This window comes from Pipistrellus hanaki (genome assembly GCF_964339955.1).
Source record: "Pipistrellus hanaki genome assembly, chromosome: 11".
Taxonomy (NCBI): domain Eukaryota; kingdom Metazoa; phylum Chordata; class Mammalia; order Chiroptera; family Vespertilionidae; genus Pipistrellus; species Pipistrellus hanaki.
The window spans coordinates 26,835,989-26,858,898 of NC_140513.1; the positions used below are offsets into that span (position 1 = coordinate 26,835,989).

Consider the following 22,910-nt stretch of genomic DNA (forward strand, 5'->3'; position numbering starts at 1 on the left):
CTCTGTCTCTGTCTCTGCCTCTCCCGTTCCTACCTCTGAATATGTCTTTTTCTGGTCCCAATTGTTGCGTTTCTCTCCTTATGTCTCTATCTCTGTCTCCATCTCCTATCTCAGCTGTCCTCTTTGTCTCTCTCTAGCCATTTCTATCCTGGTCTTTGCCTCTCTGTGGCTCCTCTTTCTCAATCTTCCCTTTTCCTGCCTTTCTCCCTCTGTCTCTGTGTCCATCACCATCTCAGAGTCTCTGTGATTCTATCAGTCCCTCCCTCTCTTTGCCTTCCTCTGTGTGTTCCTGCGCTGGTCCGTCCAGACCCCAGCCTGTGGCCACTGTGCCTCTCTGACCTAAACTGGGGGCTGTACTGGCTTCTGCTGCCCCCTCTCGGCCACCTGCCTGCCCTTCAGCCCTGCTCCTGGACAGGCCTCTATCCGAAAGCCCCCACCCCCACCCCTGCCCCCCATCTGCCTCCCGGCATCCAGCCAGGAGGGAAGGAGGTAGTCAGGAGACACTAGGCAGGAATTTCTCCTGAGTAGCCTCTGGCCGTGAGAACACCCCAGAGCTGCTGAGCTCACTCACTCCGGAGGCTGGGACTCTGAGGAAGTTCCCTCTCACGTGGACAGAACGGAATGTTTGGCTCCAGTCCCCAGCTCTGCACCCTGCACCTGTGTCTCTGTTTTGAGGCCCGCATGTTCACTATGCCCACAGCCCAGAGTTTCTGAACTTGACCCTCCGATGGTAGCGCCTGTTTGGGGGTGCAGGGCTAAAGTCCTGGGGGCAGAAAGGGTGGGGGTGATCTTTACACCCTTCCTTCTCCTGGCGGAGGGCAGAGGCGGGGAGGAAACTGGGGAGGGGGAGAGAGCCAGTCTGAGGAGAGAGGCCAGAGGGAACCCTCTCTGACAGGGTCACTCTGGTGAGGAAGGCTGATGTGAAGGGGAGTGGACCTGAGAGGGCCTGTGTGACACGACACTCGGAGGGAGGCTGGTCTGGCACATGCTGCTGAAGAGATGTTGTTTGGGAGGCCAGTCTGAGGGGTGGGCCAATCTGGAGAGGGTCTGAAGGGTCCAGTCTTAGGAGAGGCCGCTCTGAAGACACATGGGCCTGAGAATAGGATCAACAACTAGTCCTACTTTGCCAGGACTTTCTCGGTTTTAGCACTGAATTCTCAAGTCTTGGAAAACCCCTCAGTCTCAAGCAAACCAGGAGAGGTGGTCACCCTATTTGAGAAGGCCTTGCCTCTCAGCACCGTCTCATGGGGGAAGCCAATCTACTCTATTCAGAGGGGCCTGGCCTGACAATGCCCGTCAGAGGGAAGAGGCTGTTCAAAGGTAGACGTTTTCCTTTGGGCAGAATCAGGCCCAGAAGGGGATGGATAGTTAGGGTCCTTCCAGAAGGGCAGTGGCTTGGGGAGTGGCCACCAGGGGGCAGGGCAAGCTCTCAGGAGAATCAGAGGCCAGGGCCCCAGAGCAGGAGCCAGACAGTGTGCCAAGTGTGCCTGCGATCGCGTGTGTCACTGTGCTGTCATGTGCTAGTGTGTGGTGATGGTGTACAACGGTGTAATTATGTTTTTGTGTGACTGTGTGACCAGGGGCACGTCTGTGGTGTGTTAGTATGTAACCTGTGATGGAGAGTATACTTCGTGTGGTCATGGTAGAGGCCTTACCTGTGACTCTTTTTTGTTGTTAATCCTCACCTGAGAGCATTTTCCCATTGATATTTTGAGAGAGTGGAAGGGAGGGGGAGAGAGAAGCATTGATGAGAGAGACACATTAACTGGTTGCCTCCTGCATGTGCCCCAATCAGGCTGGTTATCGAGCCTGCAACTGGGCTACATGCCCTTGACTGGAATCAAACCCAAGACCCTTCGTCTATGGGCCACTGAGCCAAACCAGCCAGTGCTTTTTTTTTTTTTTTTTTTTTAATTTTTAAATTTTTATTGATTTCCGAGAAAGGGAGAAAGAGATAGAAACATCAATGATGAGAAAGATTCATCAGCTGCCTCCTGCATGCTCCACACCGGAGATGGAGCCTGCAACCTGTACATGTGCCCTGACCAGGCATTGAACCGTTCATAGATCAACACTCAACCACTGAGCATCTTGGGAAACCAGGACAGGGAGGCAGTGGGAGTGAGGCAGTCAGAAGGCTGAGGGGCTGAGATGGAGAGGAGAGACAGGATTCAGGCTTCCCCACCTATGCCTGCCCCTGACTCTCCCTCAGTGTCCAGAGACAAGAGCTAAGTGCTTTGATCACACCAAGAGGCAGCCCCAGGCCAGTCTCCATGCCTGGGCCCTGCTTCTTCCCTCTCCAGCTTCTCTCCTCCCTTCAACTGGCACTCCCCTGCCTTGTTCCCCTATCATTGCGCCTATCTCTCCTACTTCCACACCTGGGTGCCCTGCCCTCCCCTGTGAACCATATGAGTTCCTCTGATGTTGTTTTCATGAAACACTCCCTGCTCAGTCCCTCTTTACCATGGGCTGAACACCCACTATGTGCTGAGGCCTAGTCCTATGGCCTCTCTCACTCCAGGGACTTGAAAGGGCTGGGGACGGGAGCTGCTAAGCTCTTGTCCATAGAGGGGTGGGAGAGGAGAGGTGTGGACCAGCCAAGGCTAGGGACCTTTGGGTTAGGACAGCAGAGTAAAGCCAGTACAGAATCACTTCAACCCGACCTACCCCCACTAACAAAATGAACAATGGCCAAACAAAACAAAACAAAAATGTCCGCCCAAACAAGGAAATTCTTTTTATAAACCTTAAAAATGTGATAGCCAACCTTGGTCATACTTACCCGTGTTTCCCCGAAAATAAGACATCCCCTGAAAATAAGACCTAGCGCAACTTTGGGAGAAAAAATTAATATAAGACACTGTCTTATTTTCAGGGAAACAGGGTAGGTTTTGGGTTTGATCCCCAAAAGGAATGTTTCCCTCTCCCCCTCCCCTCCCCTACCCCTCCCCTACCCCCTCCCCCTCCCCTTCCCCCTCCCCCTCTCCCTCCCCCTCTCCCTCTCCCTCAACATATCTTCAGGTGAGGATTTAAAAAAATGCCCAGCTGGCATGGTTCAGTGGTTGAGCATCAACATATGAACCTGGAGATCATGGTTTGATTCCCTGTCAGGGCATATGCCTGGGTTGTAGGCTTGATCCCCAGTGGGGAGCATGAAGAAGCAGCCAATTCTTTCTCATCATTGTTGTTTCTATCTCTCTCTTCCTTTCCCTTCCTCTCTGAAATAATATATATATGACACACTGCCCTGAACAGTTTGGCTCAGTGGATAGAGCATTGGCCCCTCTGACCGAAGGGTCCCGGGTTCTATTCTGGTCAAAGGTATGTACCTTGGTTGCGGGCTTAATCCCCAGTAGGGGGCATTCAGGAGGCAGCTGATCAATGTTTCTCATGGATGTTTCTAACTCTCCCTCCCTCTGTAAAATCAATAAAAATATTTTTTTAAATAAAAAAGATACACTGATTTCGTTACCAAACTTTGAGGATAAAATAAGAATTTGTTTTTATGCCTAGGTTTAGTAACCTAGGCATAAAATGCAAGTCACATACAGGGGGAAATTCAGTCTGATCTCAGATTTCTCCAATGTAACATTCAACAAAAGATAATGAAGAATCTATCTATCTATCTATCTATTCATTCAACTATTTCTTTGGTTTAAGGCAAAATCACTTTAACTCCATGAGCCTTCGATTCCTAATCTTCATTCTGGGGGTAACAAGATTTACTTTAGAGGATGATTTGAAGATGGTGAAATAATATGCCATCCCTCCTTGTGATAGGCCAAGTAATGGCCCCCAAATATGTCAGCATACTAATCCCCAGAACTTGTGAACGTTAATTTATATGGCCAAGGGATTTTGTAGCTGGGATTAAGGATCTTGACATAGGGAGATTAGCCTGGATTATCAGGTGATCCCAATGTAATCACAACCAATCTAATAGAAGAGAGGCCGGGGGAGATGATAGGATGATGAAAGCAGAAACTGGAAGATGGAAGAAAGGTCTGCAAGCCAAGTGCTAGAAGCTGAAAAGGAAAGGAAATGGACTCTCTGCTCAGAGCCTTCAGAAGGAACCAGCCCTGCCCACACCTTGACTCTAGAACCAATGAAACTGGGCTTCAGACTGTAGAGGAGAAATCTGTGTTGTCTGAAGCCAATAAATGTATGGCAACTTGCTAAAACAGCAACAGGCAATTAATACACCTTCCTAGGAGCTGTTCTCTTGGCCCAAGTTGACCTCCCCATCCATCTCTTTCATTCCAACTCTTATTGCTCAATATTTGATTCAAGTTTCCCTGACACCACCTACCTTCCAAGGCTGCCCAGCGGGGGATCCCCCCTCACAGCACTCACCACCCTGTGTTATAGTTGCTGATGGGTAGGTCTCTTCCCCTCTGTCTACCTAGCCCAGCAGAGGGCCCAATTAATTGACTGTTAAATGGACTGATGAGTAAATGAGGGCTGGGTAAGTAGTTACTACAGTATAAATAACTACTACTCTCCTTGATATCAGGATCTCTCCTCTCTCTCTCCAGCCTTTCTTCCACATATACACACTCCTCCATCTCAGAAAACTGATGTGTCTTTATCTCTTCTTTAGTCATTGGTCCAAAACATTCATTGTTGTATCTGTCAGTAAGTTTCCGTGTGTGTGTGTGTGTGTGTGTGTGTATGTATGTGTGTGTGTGTGTGTGTGTGTGTGTGTGTGTGTGTTTTATGACCTACTTTATGTGTATTTTCCTGGATATGTGACATGTGTGTAGTGAGTGTTAGACATGTGTATCTCTAGGTGTATGTTTTCATTTGCATGCCTGTGTCTGTTAGCAGACTTGTTGTTCCTATATACATGTATCTTTGCTTGTATGTATGTGGGTCCTTGCCTGTGGCTTAGTGTATGCATGGTAGTTTGGGTCTATATATTCAGTGAAGGATACCTTTTGATTTCTGCCCCCAAGGGGTTTGACTGCCTGAGGCAGGAGTTGGTGTGCTGGGATAACTTCCTGCCAGTCTTCCCTTTCCTGTCTCAGCCAGAAGGCTGGGCCTTTTTCTTCCCTCTTGGGATGAGGATCTCAGGCCCAAGGCAGAATCAGCCACAGACATCTTTCTGATTCTGGCCTCTGGAAGCCTAAGCTTCTTGAGGGGATTATGCTAAGGATAGAGGACATGTGGCAAAGCAATCAAGAGAGCCCCCCCCAAATGAAGAGGGGGTGTATTTACATGGACAGGTGGGATCCACAAATATTCTCTAATGGTGTTCTAGGAGTGGGCTTGGGATGGAGGATCCTGGACATTGAACTCCCAATCTGGGCATCTGAGCAGGGACCACGTGAACCACAGCATAAAATGCCCCAGACATCTGCACAGCTTGGGTGAGGATGGGGTGAGGAGGAGCCCACAGAAATGACCTCCCTGCTGGCTCCGGGACCTGGGACCTGGGAGAGGAATTATATTTAGTTTTGTTTTGCTTTATTATTTTAACCATTTTTAAGTGTACAATTCTATGGTACTGAGTATATTCACATTGTTGTGCAATACATATTTATCTAGCATATATATTTTTTCTAAAACAGAGAAACCTGAGACACCCACCACTGGGCTCAGTGTCACTGGAAAAACACACACCAGTGGTGAGAGGGGCACTGTGGAGAGGCAGAAGACACCTGCCCCCTGGGGGAGGAGCAGGGAAGGATGGGAGGAAAAGCAGGAAGGTGAGGACTTTCCTGTGGCCGGTCCTACAGAGTGGCTGCGGAGGAGGTGGGGCCAGGCAGTCTGGGCTTTGAAAACCAAGGGCTTCTGCCCAGTGTCAGGGGGCCCTGGGAGCTGGGGACACCTGGTCAGATTTGTGTTTGGAAAGATGGTTCTGGGCGCTGTGCAGGGGAGGGTAAGGAGGGAAAAGAATGTGGAACGCTTGGTGGCTGAGAGCGTGAGCAGGCCTGAATGAGGTGCTTTTAATGAACAACGTGGGAGGCCTGAGAGCAGGTAGAAGAACTAGGGCCAGGGCAGTGAAAAGGGTGCTTTTTCAAGCACGTAGTCACCAAGCCTTGATGAATGTGGGGTCGGGAGAGAAGAGTCTTGTACAACCCCTGTTGACTGAGAGATGGTAGGACTGTTTATTGATCTAGTTAGCACAGGAGGACGGCAGGTCTTGCAGAAGTTTATAATAACCGTGGCTCAGACATTCAGTCACTTGCCTACAATCACAGAGCAAATAACGGGCAGATGATCTCAGAGGTAGATGTGTCAAGTGTACCTCTTGGGGTACCTCTTGGAGGAAGTCATCGGGTCAGTAGTTAAAAGAACGGATGCTGAGGTCAGACAAACCTGGGCACCTGTTGACTTTGGACAAGTTAATTAATCTAAGGTTTAGTTTCCTTAAGTGGAAAATTGGAAGACAGTGCCTACCTCATAGAGTCATTGTAAGGATTAATGAAATTAATATATAAATTAGAGTGGTGCCTGCCATGTTGAAAACACTCTATAAATCTTAGCTCTTCCAATAACCATAGCAGCAGCAGCAGCAGCAGCAGCAGCAAATTCCAGTCTGGGACTTCGGACTGAACTGAGGTCTGGGCTGGTGTTAAAGCATTGTCAGCACAAAAATGGGGACTGCAGCCACAGTGCAGAGAAGATCACTTAAGGAGATGAGAGAAGGTGGGTGCAGAGAGCACAGCCACCAAAGAAGCCAAGGAGGAACCAGAGAGGAATAGACAGACAGAGTGCTTGAGTTAAGCAAATCTGGGTTTTAATTCAGATTCTATCGTGGCGGCTCAGGGCACCTTAGAAAAATGCCTTGAGCCCAGCTGGTGTGGCTCAGTGGTTGACCAGGAGGTCACAGCTTAATTCCAATCCAGATTGAGGGCTTGATCCTCAGTAATGGGCGTGCAGAAGGCAGCCAATCAATGATTCTCTCTCATCATTGATGTTTCTATCACTCTCTCCCTTTCCCATTCTCTCTCTGAAATAAATACTTTTTTTTTAAAGAAAAATGCCTTGATTGCCTTGAGCCCAGATTCCTTCATCTGTTCCATGGACCTGTCTTCCATGCAGATGAGGAATATCTATGATGATGTAAAACCCTGACAGGCAGTTAGTAAATAATAGTTGTTTTAGAAGGAGAAGTAACTGTTCCCAGTGAGGGTGGAAAGCAAGGGAAGATAGAATTTCAAAAAAAGATCAACAGCCTCAGTGCTATCAAGAAGTTAACAAAGATAAGGCTTAAGAAGTATTCACTGGATGTGACAAGGAGGTGAAAGTGACCTTGATTATCCAGCTTCAGGAATGGTGAGAATGGAAAGTAGAGGCCATGGCTGATGAGTGGTGGGAGGTGAGGAAGTAGAGAAAGGAGGTGGCAGGGATGATGAGGAGTGAGGACGTGGGCTGGGGCAGGGACAGGCAGTTTTGAGATGGGGAAATTGACATGTCAAGTTTGTTTGTCCCAGGTTGTAGCTGCTTTGTGTCCACCCTGCCCCCCTGCCAAAGATTGGCTCCAGCCCTGGGACACTCTGTTCTCCACACAAGGCCTTTCTGTGTAGGGAGAGACCATGTGCAGTCCCAGAGCCCTGGGTCACCCAATACCGAGGCCGGCACCTCCTCTCTCTGCCCTACTTTTCAGTGTGGCCTGGGAAAAGTTGAAACGTTTCACACCTTTTGCCGAGGCCTCAGTTTCTGTCCCTCTCCTTGCCTGCCTAGGTCTGCACAGCTCAGGGGAGATGGACAGTATTAATAAAAAGAGCTATTAATTATATTCTTTCTCCTGGTTCCTTCCTGCCAGTACTTAAATATGGCTACATAAGAAACATATAAGAAATTTTTAGAAATGAAAAAACTTCCTCTGATCCCAAGGATTCTTCCAGTCCTTCCATATTTATTCTCCTTTCTCCTAATTTTTTTTAAAATATTTTTTTTTATTGATTTCAGAGAGGAAGGGAGAGGGAGAGAGAGAGATAGAAACATCAATGATAAGAGAGAATCATTGATTGGCTGTCTCCTGCATGCCCCCTAAATATACTAATTCACGGACATCCTTCACCTTTTATTTTAAAAAAAAATATATATTTTATTGATTTTTCACAGAGAGGAAGAGAGAGGGATAGAGAGTTAGAAACATCGATGAGAGAGAATCATCGATCAGCTGCCTCTTGCACACCCCCCACTGGGGATGTGCCCGCAACCAAGGTACATGCCCTTGACCGGAATCGAACCCAGGACCTTTTAGTCCGCAGGCCGACGCTCTATCCACTGAGCCAAACCGGTCCCGGCCATCCTTCACCTTTTAAATAGTTTTCCTATAAGGGAAAATTCTCGTTTTAAAATCCAGCCTCCTCAACCCTGGCTAGTGTGGCTCAGTTGGTTGAAGTGTAGTCCCAGACACTGAAAGATCATGGGTTCAGTTCCCAGTCAGGGCACATACCCAGGTTGTGGGTTTGATTCCCAGTTGGGGTTTTTACAGCAGACAAATGATTGATGTTTCCCTTTCTCTTCTTTCCTGTCTCTCTAAAATCAATAAACACATATCCTTGGGTATAGATTTTTAAAAAATTAAGAAAAAATAATCCAGCCTCCTCAGTACAGAAGTCAGAACTAAAGTTTCCAGCATCCCTATCGGGGGGTGTGGGGGAGAGAAACAATTGTAATAATTTGAGCAATAAAGATTTATTAAATTTTTTTAAAAAGGAAAAAAAGTTCCCAGCATCCCTTGCAGCTCGTTTATAGGCATACTACTCCCCACAACTGAAACTTGGATGCAGAAATGAGGAATGTGAGTGGAATAAATATTGCCAAAGTTCACCAGAAAGGGCTGTAACTGCTATGTTACCTAGCTAATCCTGACTGATAGGAAGGAAGCAGCAGGTTGGACATAGGGCTTTGATTTCTGCTCGTCCTGCTGTTGGGCATGGTAGTGGTAATAGCGGTGGTTTCCCAGTGGTTGCAATATTGAGTTCCTACCACAGAAGTGCCATAGAGCTTGTAAAGTTGGTAAATTGAACTCCTGGTAATTATTTGGAATGGCAGTGGTGTGGTTTCCTCATCAGGTTGTGTGGTATGGTTTGGGTATTGTTCCTAGAAATTTAGCCTCAAGTCCATTTTCCCAGCCCCCCTAACAAGTCTGAGCTAAGTAATATCTTTTAACAAATCCCTTTTAAGCTTCAGCTATCCAGAGTTGATTCTATTATTTGTAAAAAAAAAAAAAAAAGAACTCTGACGGGCAAAATTACTATATTTAAAAAAATCTCATATTCCATCAGTTATGAGAGTCAAGTTTTTTTATGAACTACTAAGGAAAAACAGGCTAAAAAAACATTACATGCCATTCATTGAAAGACATATTCTGATTTCAGAGTTGTTTCAACTAGGGGAAAAATGTGCTTTAGGGCCAATGAAATATGTTATTAGCAAAAGGAATTCTCCTCCAGATGAAACTGACAGCTGATTATGGTTTATTTCTTTTTTTTCTTTTTACTATGGTTTTAAAAGAACTGTATCATCTGGGAGGAAAAATAAAGCCACACCCAATCCTCATAAATGCAGAGATCTAAGTTTTCTCAACCCCAGAACAATCTCTAAAACACCATCAGGAAGTGTAGTGCTAATCAGTACAGTGCCACACAGAGAAATCCTCCACAACGGAGCTCTCAGAACACTGGAGAAGGGATCTCATCCTTGCGGGCAAGGCTTTGGGGCAGCCAATCAGAAACTCCATCGCCAAAGAAACATGTCAATGAACAGATGCCCAGAGATTTACTAGTCCCATCATTTTCATTGTTATTTGTGGCCAAAAGAATAGAAGTGATGCTTGGGATTCGTGACCACTGTACAGTGCTTTCTTTTTACTCCATTTTATTCTCTATTTCTTCCATCTCTAAATATAAGGTTTGGGGTGTGTTTTTTCTTGGGGGGGGGCGTGGTTTAAAGTAGTTCAAAGACAGTTTAAACAAAGGTAATAGGGTTATTAGAAGCCATGTTCACACCTTGTAGAGATTAAATTATAGTTAGAGCACAAAGGGACATTACCCAGAGAACCTATATTTGAAGAACAGTGTCCTATCAGATAACTTCCAGAAGCAACAGCTGGATGTGTCACTGAGCTGCCCTCGCTAGGAGAGGAGGTGAATTTCCTGGCATATGTATGTAGGATAGTTGGATCATGTATGTAGGTGAAGGCATTTTTTTCAATATATGTGTTGGGCAAAGGGTGAGCCACGGTGAACACCTGCCATTCTGCTTTTGGAGGATCTCTCTTCTCCTGAGAACCCCACCACCATCCCAATGTTTGATGTGGTTATCTTGTGGGCAATGTTAGGCAATTTGATCCTCATTCATTCCTTGACCCAAGTTGATCTAATTAAACTGAGCCAGTCAGAGGAATTTGCAAACTTCAATCAAGAAAAAGAAGTTAGTGAGTGTCTGGTTGGATACCTCAACAATAAAGTTTTAAGCTTTGGGATTGTTTGAAGTTAAGATTTTCAGCATGTGGAGCAAAAGAGCATTGGAAACCAGTCTGTGTGTAGGGATGACAGGGGCTGGGGTGGAGGTAGGGGAGGGAAATGAAGGTGCCAAAAAAAATAATAGAGATGGCAGGTGGAAAGACCTAATGGCTTTTAAGTTCCCGTTGTTCCTGAGGCATCCCTGTCTTTAGGTTTCAGTATCCGATGATAAATGTATCGTTTTTGCTTAAAACAGGTCTTACCTTTCCTGGGTGAGCTCACCCACTTTTCTGGTTTGACTACTACCCTTTGCTGTTAACTCACAAAATGTTAAATTCAGCCTGGACCTCTCTCCTGAATATCAGACCTGCTTGTCAAAATATCGATTGAACATCTGAACTTGGGTGTCCAATTGGTACCGCAAATGCATCATCTCCAAAACCAAACTCATCTTCCCTCCTCCCCAGGCCCTGATGAAACTCACCCTTCTCATGTTCCCTATCTCAATAAATGGCATCACAGTAACTCTAATCATCAGTCTGGGAGTTATCCCACATTTCCCCCCCCCCCCCCCGTTCTCTTACCCCCATATCCTATAGGTGTAGGTCTCTAAGTCGTGCCAATTGTAACTCTCAAATCTCCACAATGCTCTCCTGTTCTCTCCATTCCTACTCCCCCACATCATTTCAGTCCCTGTCATTACTCATTGCCTTCACTCTCAAACGCTTTCAATCCTTCCTTCCACAGAGCTGCTCAAACCATCCTTCTAATTTCTGGATATGATCACATTACTTCTCTGCGCAAAATTCTTCAGTGGCTCCCCACTGTTTTTGGTATGAAATCTGAACTCCTGCAGCTGGGTCACAATTTCACTCACATTATACTTAGATGTACAATGATATAAGTCTCCTCTGTTTGCTAGAACGGATTTGATCTTGCTCACAATGCCCCCACCCTGCTGGGTAACAGGGGCAGCAGAACTAAAATTAATCCACTCTAGTGAACTCAGTGGGTAAAAAAAAAATTTTTTTTTTTTAGACAGTCTCTAGTTCAGGTTTGGATGACTCCATATTTCAGATTAGTTTACCTTTTCCATTCTCATTTTCAAGATTGCATTTGGATTTATAGCAATCTCGTGTGAATTTCATGGCATTTGGGGAAAGGGTCCCTTAGCCATGTAGTCCTTGGGGTTGTGTCAGTTGGCATTTACTGAAATGCGGTTGGTCTGGTGTATCTGAATTAGTGAATTATAACCCTTATAGGAGCTATTATTATAACCATTTTACAGACGAGGAAGCTGAGTCTAAAAGAGGTTAACAGCCCTGGCCAGATATCTGTTCGTTAGAGCACAGACCCAATACGCTAAGGTTGCAGGTTCGATTCCTAGTCAGGAAGCAACCAATGACAGCATTAATAAGTGGAATAACAATTGGATGTGTTTCTCTTTCTCTCTCTCACACCTTTTCTTTCTTTCTTTCTTTCTTTCTTTCTTTCTTTCTTTCTTTCTTTCTTTCTTTCTTTCTTTCTTTCTTTCTTTTTTCCTTCCTTCCTTTTCCCCTTCCTCTTTCTAAAATCATTAAAAAAAGAAAAAGAAAAAGAAAAGGTTAATAACTTGTCCAAAGTCACAAAGTTGGGTAAGTGACAGAACTGGGAATCCATGCCATCCTGATTCTGGTAGGCACTTGCTTCTGAGTTTAGGATTCCAGAAATAAGTTAAGCTGGATGTGAGAGCACTATCTTCATGGTGTAGCTTCAGGGATTTGCTCATCCATCAAGAATATGTAGAATGGGGTGAGAAGAGGGTCCAGTTCAGATCACTTAGGGTTGTGAGGTAGGGTAGGAAGGCAAGCCTGATGGCGCCTGAGCTGATCTTTCCCTCAGGACAGGATCTAGGATGGAGTCATGCCTATTCCAGCCGGGGCTGAGCCATGCCTCAGAGCACCCCATTCCTCTGTCCCAGCTCCCCCAGGGCGGCAGCGCAAAGCACACACCTCAGCCAACAACACTGGGCGGGAATTCAGTGAATGTGTCCGTAGAACTCCTATTGGACGTGAGCTGCTCACATCTCGGGGGCACAGACCCTCTGCAGTGGGGAGGCAGCCTCCACTCCCAGGAGGGAGAGAGAGGACGTGAGGGACAACAGGGAGTCTTCCAATGAGGGGGTTGTCTCTTCCCAGCTGTGGGGAGGCAGAGCCCTCTGCCAGATGTGGAGGGCGGTCTCCTCGGATGTGGGGGTCCCAGAAGCTTTGGCCTTTTTCAGATGCTGGTGAGGGAGGTGCCAGAAGTCCCGGCAAATAGGTGGGCCTCGAGCCCCGCGCTGGCCCGCCCCCGGGAAAAGGACGGGGCAGGATCGCCCTCAGCCCCTCCCGCCCCGCCCCCCGCCCGCACCAGTCCCGCCCCCGCTCCAGCGCAGGGCCAATGAGCACGTGGGCCCGGAGCCGCCAGCCAATCGAATGGCGGCAGCGGCTGGGGATGGCGGCGTCCCCCACAGGCCGCCGGCCGCCGGCCTCCCGGGGGGCGGGGCTCTCGCGGCTCTCGCCGTCCGCCGAGCCGGGCCGAGCCCGTCCGAGCGCCCGGCTGCCCGGCTGGACCGCGTGCCCGAGCCGCCGCCGCCGCCGCCGCCGCCGCCGCCCCGCGAGCGAGCGGCCCCGCGGAGGAGGCGGCGCCCCGGGGGAGGAGGCGCCCGCGCGCCGCAGACCGCCCGCCCGCCCGCGGCTGAGGCCACCGGGTCGCGCCGCGGCGGGAGCGGCCGGCAGAGGCTGCGTGGCCGAAGGGGAGGGTCGGGGGAGGGAACGTCGCCACGACCCGCCTCCCCCACCGCCCGCCCGGCCGCAGGCTCCGAGCCTCAGTCGGCGCCCAGCATCTCGCTGCCCCGGACCCCGCGGCGTGCGTGCACCGGGCTCCGCTCAGGTAAGGGGGCCCCTCTCCCGCGGCCGCGGGCGCCCAGACCCAGAGGCTGAGGTGAAAAGCCCCTCACGGCACAGAGGCACGGCCGGGAGAGAGACAGACAGACACAAAGACACAAGAGACGCACGGAACCACAGAGACAGACCCCCACAGAGAGAGGAAGAGACACACATCTGCAGCGACAGAGGGACACACAGCCACGGAGAAAGGGAGAGACACTAGACACACACACACACACACACACAGGGAGAAAGACACACACAGTCTGATGCAGAGATACACAAAGAGACAGCCTGGGAGAAAAACGAGACATGCAACAGACACTCACAGAGGAGCACACACAGACACACAGATATAGAGGTGGGTCTGCAGAGGCAGAGACACAGACACACACACACCTGACCCGTAAGAGACAATCCCACACAGAGGTCACACCTAGGTACCCAGGCTCCGATGCACAGACCCACACACGCCGGCCAGGGCCCCCACCAAGTTCCCTCTGTGAGCTGGCGTCCTCTGGGCTGGCTGGCTGGCTGGGGTCCGGAGAGTGGGGAGGTGGCTAGGCCCCACTGGAGCTGATCGAGGCCTGGGCTACCTGGGCACACCCACCCACAGCACTGTAGAGGGCTGGAAGCTGGGTGGGCAGGGCCAGAACATGCCAGAACACCTGTTCTAAGGAGAGTGATACAGGCTGCCTGCTCCAGCTGCCCCACTGTGGCTACACCTTCCCCCCTCCCCTCCAGGTGCCCAGAGCCAGGCCTGAGCATGGGGGTATCGGCTCTGTGGAGTACTGGGGCCTACGGGGACCCAGTCCTCTGCCCGGGAGCCGGAGGTGTGGGAGGGGGCTCTTTTGTCTCCTCTCTTAGGCATCACCCTGTCCCTTCTCACCATCCTTTCCTTTCCTCTGTACCCCCCACAGGCTCAGGACTGCAGCTGGACATCTCTCCTGCCCAGGAACCATTGAGTGTGTGGACAGGACCGCCACCTCAGAAGACACCAGCTACACCAGAGTCCCGCCTCGGCATGGGCCTTGCCATTGAGTCAGCCCCGCTTTTGGCTCCGCTGTCTGTGCTGGTCTGAGGGTGCTGCCCATCATGGGGGCAGCCATATCCCAGGGCGCCCTCATCGCCATCGTCTGCAACGGCCTGGTAGGCTTCTTGCTACTGCTCCTCTGGGTCATTCTCTGCTGGGCCTGCCACTCCCGCTCTGCTGACATCGACTCGCTCTCTGAATCCAGTCCCAACTCCAGCCCTGGTCCCTGCCCCGAGAAGGCACCCCCACCCCAGAAACCCAGCCATGAAGGCAGCTACCTACTGCAGCCCTGAAGGCCCCTGGCCTCGCCTGGAGTCTGGGACCTAAGTCCACCTCACCCAGAGCCTGGAATCCGGATCCCAGGACCCAGCCAGCCTGGGGTCCAGAACTCAGAGTCCAGCCTGTCCGGAGCTGGACTTAGCAGCCCAGAGTCTCGCCATCCTGGCTCTAAGAGGGGCTCTGGTGGCCGTGGGGAAACAGGCCCGGGGTGGGGGCTTCATGAGTTGGTGCTAGGGCCTGGGCCATCTGGACTCTGCTCCATCTCCTTGGGCCTAGTGCCTCTAGGCCCTCTCAGTTGGGAAAGCAAACGAATCCTTGGCAATAATGGGAGGGCATCCAGGCTGGGCCCCTCCTCTGGTCCTCCCACTGTTTGCTGGATAATAAATGGAACTATGGTTCTACCCTGAGATGTTCTCCTCTTCCTGAGGGCCCTGCAGTAGCAAAATTAAAGGTGGGGATGGGTTTCCAGACAGGTTTATTTGTGCAAAGTAGGATTGGATAATGGTGATTGAGGGTCAAGTCATGGGATGAGGGACCAGGGCTGAAGTGGGGACCTGATCATGGTGGGGTCACATATTAGGTGCTAAGGCTGGACTTGGTACCAGGGTCAGGGGCTACAAGTATTGGGTTCAAGAAATAGGACAGGGTCCTTAGTTTCTGGGTTTCACTTCCCTCACCAGGTTCAGCAATTTGTCCAATTTTGCGATCTCCACAGCTGGACCCTTCTGCACTTCCTGCCCTTTCTTTTCCTGGGGAGAAGGGAAGTACACAGGGAGGAACGGTGAGGGATGGGCCACCTCTCTCTGGGTCCCAGCAATGCCTCTGCCCAGCCCACTTCACCTGTGCCTTGCCCCTCCCCTGCCCAGTTCCTGCCTTCTCCACCCCTACCTGATCCTTCCCCAACTCAAGATAGGTGACACAACGGCCCAGCTGAAGCTTGCAAGAAGCATACAGATCTGGCTCTGAACCTCACATGGACATAGGGTCTCAATGTTGGGGGGAGTGGGGAAGGGTGTCCTCCCACTGACCCGCAGAAGAACAAGCCTTTAAGCCAGGGGGAGCTAAAAACCTGGGAAGAGGTAGAACTTATGACTATTGAGACCACCCTTCCCACAGGAAGGTCCCTGAGTTCTGACAAGGAGCTAAAAGGTGTGTTTTTGAGGGAGGGGTGTGAAAAAACCACAGACACCCTTCACTAGTATTCTAAGCCAATACTTTAGGTCAGGTTGGGGGAGTGGGGTGCTGTTTGGAGCCAGGCCTGCTGTGTCAGGCATACCCAGGATGGGGGGAAGGTCTCAGGAGACCCAGGGGGGCAGTTGGGATGTGCCATATGATTCTAGATGTCCTTTAGCTGAGATTTCCCCAGAGAAGCAGATCCTGGGTGTATGACCCCTCACCCCTTCCACAGAGCACTCTAATGCTTTAGCTGGTAAGCTGAGCCCTGAGAAAAAGAGTTGGGACACTGGGAGGGGAGGAGTGTCACTCTTAGGCCTCGAGAGGTCCTTGGCAGACCAGCACCAATCCTACCCTTTCTGCCCAGAAAGTGGGGTGTGGGCTAGGCTGGGGCTGCCATTTCCTGCCTTCCCTCTGCTCCAAGCCCCTGCCCTCTCAGCCACCTGTGCTCACTGGCACCTTCCCCGGCCTTGCCTGCTGAGAGCCCCGCCTGGATCTGGCCTGGGCTGTGAGGTGGGAGAGAGTGCAAGGCCAGCAGTCCCCTTCCTGGCCTCATCCTGGCTGCTGACACCATTTGGAGCTCTGATTTCCTGCTGGTGTGACCCCTGCACCTGCTCCCAACCCTGTCTCCCCTCCCCTTGCGGGCCACTGCCTTTGGTACGACCCAGTTTACCTCTGTACTCTCCAGGCAGAGGACAAAGATGTCTTTTTCTCTCCTTCCCACACTCCCAAATTAAGCTCATGTTCTCTTCTTGGCCTCGTCCCATCCCCTGGGAGGTAGGGGACCTGGCTTTAGTTCCAGCTTTGTCATTAACCCCCTGTATGACTTTGGGCAAGTCCCTTGCCTTTTTAAACGTCAATTTCCCACCTATACATGCAGTAGTTAGGGCAAGATAGTCCTTGACCTTTGACAAGCTTCCCATGGGAAGCTCCCTGGGCCAGGAGTTGGGCCTGTGTGGCCAGTCCTGCTTGGGAAGGGCAGGGGACTGCAGCTCCAGAGGAGGGGCAGGAGCAATGACCAGGGGACTTCTGTCTGCACAACCACTTGGTTGCTGATAGGATGGCAATTTCACAGGAACCTCCAGTCCACCCTACTATCAGCTCTCAGTTGGCACATACTCAGGTCCTCTGATCCCAAGGTACCCATGTTCTCAGCTCTCTCAGTCACGACGCCCTCGCTCTGAGAGGAGTTGGATCTGACTGGGAGATCCTGGCCTCTCTGGGTCAAGTGGGCAGAGCAGATCCCACCACATCTATCACCCTCATCTCATGAGGGCTGTCCCCCTACCCCAAGAGATGACCATCATCTCTCTTACAGGCTGTCCAGCTCTGCCAGCTCGAGCCTGGGTCTCTCTCCTCACTAAATTAAGAGCAGATTTTATCTGTTCCACTAATTGTGCTGCCTCCTTCCCTCTCCTCGAGGCCAACTAGCTTGGGCTCAGCAAAGAACTTGGCCACACCCGACTACCCCACCCCCAGCCCCAGCCCACCACAGCCTCTGGGCCACAGCTGCAGGCGCTTAGCAGCCTTCTGAGTATTTATAGCCAAGTCCAGCCCCTCCCCCAGCTGGCTACAATTACAGGCCGGGCCAAACTTCCAGCCCTTGCCTCCCTGGCCTTGGAAGGGAAGACAACAGGCCAGCACCAGAGGGATGGTGTAATGGCCTCTGCCTCGGTAGGGGTGCAGAGGGGCAGGTGTCAGTTGTTAAAAATGACAGCCAGCCCCCCCCCCCTCCCCCGCCCTTGCCTCAAACTGCAGTAAATGCCTCAAATTGCAACTACAAAGTACAGTCATCAGGGCAACTTGGCCCAGCCCTGGCTCACCTCTGATCCTGGCCCAGAAAACAAGTTCCATTTCCTCTCTTAGCAACCAAGTGGGCAGGACTGAACTCTTGAGCTCCTGAGCTTTGGTTTTTTAAGTTGGGTCCTTGGGCTCTGGGTTCTTAAGTCTGAATCTGGACTTTTGAGATGTACCATAGACTTGGAGATCAGGGCTCTGGGCAGCGTGGCTTGTATTTGGGGCCCTTGGGCTCTGAGTAGGGTCTCCACATCATTAGATATCTCTGAAAAGAACAAGAGCTTAAAAGGAGGACTGTCTGGCTGCTGACCTAGTTATCCTCCTCATGGCTCATTTCCCTCTTTCCTATGTGGTCCCACAGTTCCCAGCAAGGGACCGCTGGAGCTGAAGCCTGTGTAAGCCCAGCTAATGACTAAGCCCAAGCACCCTGCCTGGGTGACCTGGTCTACACCAAATAAGCCAATGGTGCCCACGTGCTTCCTCCAGGCTTCAGACCCATATGGTCACCTAGTCACTGCATCTGCACCTGGGGCCCCACAGAGGAAGCTCAGGTTCAGCATGTCCAGTCATCATCTCCCCACAAACCTGTTTCTCCTATGCTCCTCATATGGGCTGTGGCATAACCCTTACCCTGGGTCTCTCAAGCCACAAACCTGGGGGTCACCCCCAGCCCCTCCCATTTCTCCCATCCCCCACTGCCCTGGAGACCATTTCTTTTGGTAGCCCAAACTTCCCAGCATACCTTTGGCATCTTGCGCAGATTGGGTGAGAGTTTGAGGCAGGTGACATGCCCACGGTCGTCGCCCACAATGATGATGGGGTAGACGGGATTGAACCGCACGTGGGTGATCTTGTTCTTCTTTTTGGCCACCACAGGCTGATTGCAGATGGCCTCGTACTTGTTGATGGATAAGTCAAACACGTGGGTCTGTGGAGAGGTGGGTGTCAGCACACTTGGGGCTAACGAGGCTGTAGGGCTAATGGGCCTGTGTGGCCAGTCCCGCTTGGGAAGGGCAGGGGGGCACCCCTGGCCTTTCTGGGGAAACAGGATAGAAGCCTAGCACACTAGAGCTAGAAGCTGTGGAGAGGGAATTTGTGTCTCTTTATGTTTTTCCTGTGGTTGAGGAAATGAAAATAAAAGTTTAGGAGAAAATTAAGTCTATGCAGAATTAACAATAATAGCAGCCACCATTTATTGAACACTTACTATGTCCTAGACTCTGGGTAAGCATGGCACATGGCTTTTATTATCTAATAATCCTCACAGCCACTCTATAAGGTAGATTCTGATATCTCCATTTTATAAATGAGGGGATAGAGGCTCTTAAGGCTAACTTGCTAGTAAGTAGCAGAGTCAGGGTTCCTACCAGTTAATGTATGTAAGGTATTCAGATGGTGCTTGTCAGATAAGTGCTCAACAAATGTTTGCTCTTGTTTTTACCAGGCCCTATGTCCAAACCATTAACAACTTTTGCCTGGACAGCTATGACAGTGTCCTAACCAGACTCACTCTTGCCCTCCTACTACAATCCCATCCTCCATGCAGCTGCCAGACTTACCTTTATAAACAATCTAAAATCCTCCAATAGTCTCCCTTGGCACTATACATAACATCCAGATTCCTTACTCGAGATTCTCCACTCTCATACTCTTTCCCCTTTGTTCACTAGACCCCAGCAACCTTCCCTGCCTATTCCTTAAGCTCCTCAAACTCATTCTCACCTCAGGGCATGTGCACTAGCTATTCCCACGTGTGAAATACCGCTGCTCCTCCCTCCCCCCATCTGCATGTGGCTGGCACTTTCTTGTTATTCACTCTCAACTTGAAGCTTTCCCTGACCACTCTATTTAAGAGACCACCCAGTCCTTTTCTTTTATATCACTCTCTTTCAAAAACATAACAGCTTTATTGAGATATAATGCACCCATTTAAAGTTCAGAATTCTTGCATTTTAGTATATTCAGTTATGCAGCCATCACCACAACCAATTTTAGAACATATTCATCACCCCAGAAGGAACCCTTGTCCCCATTAGCAGTTATCCCCATTTTCTCCCATCACTATCCCTAGACAACCACATATCTACTTCCTGTCTCTATACATTTGCCTATTTAGACAAATATAAATAAAATCATATAATGTGTGGTCTTTTGTGACTGGATTCTTACATTAAGCATATTTTCAAGGTTTACCCAATGTTGTAGCAGGTCTTGTTATTGCTGAATAATAATCCTTTTGGATATACATTTTGTTTATCCAGTCATCAATGGATGGACATTTGGGTTCTTTCTACCTTTTGACCATTAAGAATAATGCTGCTATGAACATTTGCATGCACATCATCCTCTTTTAATTTCTGCCTAGCACGTAAGGCTATGGGGATTTGTTGTTGCTTTTTGACTCTTCCCTTCCTTAGAATATACGCTCCATGAGAGCAGGGACCTGATTCACCAGGCCCTGGCCTGGAGTGGGACGACAGAGTTGGCCCTTAGTAAGCATCTCTTCAGCAAATAGATGACTGACAGACTTTAAAAGGATGCCTTAATCACTATATTCTTTCCTTGAGTAGGTGCCTCTGTTTTATATTAAAGTCCACAAGGAAAATGGGATTGCATCAGAATTTTCTTACAAAATATTTTTTGCTGAGCTCTTACCAGTTCTTGGTGTTGAACTCCCATCTCCTCTTCTCAGACTCACCTTGCACACTTCCAGGGATGGGGACTTAGCACCTTTTAGACACTATTTTGATCACAGGTCAACTCTGGCTCATAAGGTTTTCCTTACGTCAAGCTGGTACTTGCCACCTGTAGCTCCCACCCAGGGGCCTCAGAGAAGATAACTGCTCCTCATGGCATCTCGTTCCCCAGAGCGCTCTCGCCTTCAAGAGGAACAGCCGCATTTTCTGCGCGAGGCCTCATGGGATGAAGTTTCCCTTCTGACGGGCCCTGGGTGGCCTGGCCCTTGAGAATACACACAGAGTCCTTCCATCCTGTCTTCCCCGACCTGAGCTGGGCACAGAGTGTGCTCCCAGGAGGAAAACCACAGGATTCTTCATGCTGTCTCCAGGTCAGAAAGAAGACACTCACCTTCCCGTTGGTGCTGACTGCTGCAAACACAGTGGAAGAGTATGGCGCCCAGGCCACGTCACCCACCGCTGAATTTAGGTCATAGATGAACATTGGGGTCCTGCAGTGGTGGAGGGGTGGAAAGTCCGTGACACAGAAGGTTCCCCGTGCCAGAACCCATAGGCCCCAGCCCAGGGTGGAGCCTGAGGAAGGGCAGGGCCAGGGGCAGGCCTCTCACTTGACAGTGTGGTCCCAGATCTTCACTGTCCAGTCGGAGCTGCAGGATATGAAGACCTTGCTGTGGTATGGGTTCCAGGACACAGCATCCACTGCCATGTTGTGGGCATCATAGGTATCCAGGAATTGGCTGGAGTAGGATTTAGAGCACTGGGGGTTGAGTAAGGGGTCAGAAGTCAGGTATGAAAGAAGGTAAGGAAGCCACTCTTCCTTAGGGTCCCTGGAGGATCAGAACCTGAAACTTCTCCTGTCCTTATCCCACATCACTGTCATAGAGAAGCTGGGGCTAATCCCTAGCTGCTCTTCTCACCCACGACACATCCCAGAGAAAGAAGGGGCTTAGCGGCCTGGGGGTTGGGGTGGGCCGGGGAGCCTTCCTGGAGGGTGGGGGAAAGTGCTTAGTCTGCCCAGCGGGTTCCAGGCCAGGTAGAAAAGGCCTTTTTTTCTGAGCCAAGGCAGAGTAGGTCTGGGGTCCTGTGTCCAGGCCAAGACCTGTGGACAGAGCCCTGGGTTCATCTGCAACTCAGACAGAATCCTTCAACAATGACAAACCTCCCACCTTGCCCAGGTAAGAGCAGGTGCAGAGACAGGAACAAATCCCCATTTCATGATTTCCCATTCTGTTTCTTGCCTGACCAGCAAGTCCCTAGACCCTCCCTCCTGAACATGTGACTGACTAGTCTCATTCCCTCCTGGGCCACCACTGGGAGGGGTGGAGAGGGGGTGGGGACCGCTTTTGCATTCAGACCAGCTCTGGCTGGGCCTCAGGGACTCCTGGGAGGCTGCCTGTAATTAACATTCTGGTCTCTAAGCCTAAGAAAAGCTTGCAGTCGAGCTATTTCTGGATGGATGGAGAGGTTCAAAGGATGTTCACCTACTGACACAGACCTTGTGGAAACTGGCCATGAAGTTTCATCCTGCCGACTAGGATGCACCCCATATTCGGAGATAATGTTTCTTGTTACGTGGCCTTCAAAATTCAGCTCAAGTTCAGATCTACGCCAGGAAATCTCCCCAGAATGTTCTAACTCCCACTCCCACCTCTACCCCTTCAGGGAGGGAGGGCAGGCCCTGAGGGAAAGAGGCTGAGCTGGGCTCAAGTGACCCTCTAGGTTCTTCCTCCCCTTTCCTGCAGCCAGTCCTTCTTCCTGCCACCCAGTCTGCTCAAGAGATGCGTTCTCTTCCCCCAAGAAGCCTTCTAGAACTGATGAGCACTGAGACCTGTCAGAATAGGATCTGCGGAGAATGTTAAGCTCGTGGAGTGTTCAGGTTTAAGCCACCCTGTAAGGAGCTGGCACAGGGGCCAGAGTGCCTCACCTTGTAGATTTTCCCCTCCTCTGTGCCCACCAGGAACATGTAGTCGATCTCTCTGTGGAAGTCAAAAGCAGTGCCACAGCCTTGGGAGAAGAGGAGCAACCTTAGCCCGGTCCTGAGCAGGAGGCTCCCAGCACCTCCCCCTCCCCCACCACCCCAGCAGGCTCCCAGGACAGCCTGAGCCAGCCCCTGTGAGGCCGTGGCCAGCAAGGCAAACAGAAACCGGCCCTCTGGCCTGCTGCTGCTGGTCCCAGGCAGTTGGGACTCTGCAAACGGCCAGGACTTCTGCAGTCAGGAATGGGGCCTGGGTAAACAAGGCAGGGATTGAGTTTAACAGGGTCAGGGTCAGGGTAAACAGGGACAGGGTCTGCAAACAAGGACGTTGTCTGTGCAAACAGGGATGTAGTCTGCATAAACAGGGTGGGGATTGAGTAAACAGAGACAGAATCTGGGAAAGCAGGGGCCTGATCTGCATAAACAGGGTTTGATCTGCATAACAGCACCTGATCTGCATAAACAGGAGCGGGCTGCAAGCAGAGATGGGACCTGCATAAACTGGGAGGGTCTGCAAACAGCCAAGGCCTGGGCAGACCAGGCCAGGCTTCCCATTACCTATAGTCCTAGCTCCAGCACAAGTGGAGGAGGGAGAACTCAGTACTGGGGAGGGCCCCCGTCACTGAC

At 50.4% G+C, this 22,910-nt stretch overlaps 2 protein-coding genes across 2 annotated transcripts in view; one reads left to right on the forward strand and one right to left on the reverse strand.

Annotated features, from left to right (window-relative positions):
- Window positions 1–14,425: 14,425 nt before the first annotated feature.
- On the forward strand, window positions 14,426–15,049 carry ENHO (energy homeostasis associated; the record flags this gene model as incomplete). The annotated part of the gene is made up of 1 exon (XM_084898046.1): window positions 14,426–15,049. One exon carries the CDS (start codon window positions 14,426–14,428, stop codon window positions 14,654–14,656), a length of 231 nt encoding a protein of 76 aa, XP_084754172.1. The 3' UTR covers window positions 14,657–15,049.
- A 45-nt stretch (window positions 15,050–15,094) lies between these two features.
- DNAI1 (dynein axonemal intermediate chain 1) overlaps window positions 15,095–22,910 on the reverse strand; it is a 52,269-nt gene continuing 44,453 nt past the window's right edge. The window contains exons 16-20 of the mRNA XM_084897988.1: window positions 22,233–22,312; window positions 20,917–21,065; window positions 20,700–20,799; window positions 18,355–18,540; window positions 15,095–15,391 (exon numbers count right to left, since the gene is read on the reverse strand). Coding sequence (XP_084754114.1) covers window positions 15,293–15,391; window positions 18,355–18,540; window positions 20,700–20,799; window positions 20,917–21,065; window positions 22,233–22,312 — 614 coding nt within the window. The 3' untranslated portion in view covers window positions 15,095–15,292. The remainder of the gene's footprint in view (window positions 15,392–18,354; window positions 18,541–20,699; window positions 20,800–20,916; window positions 21,066–22,232; window positions 22,313–22,910) is intronic.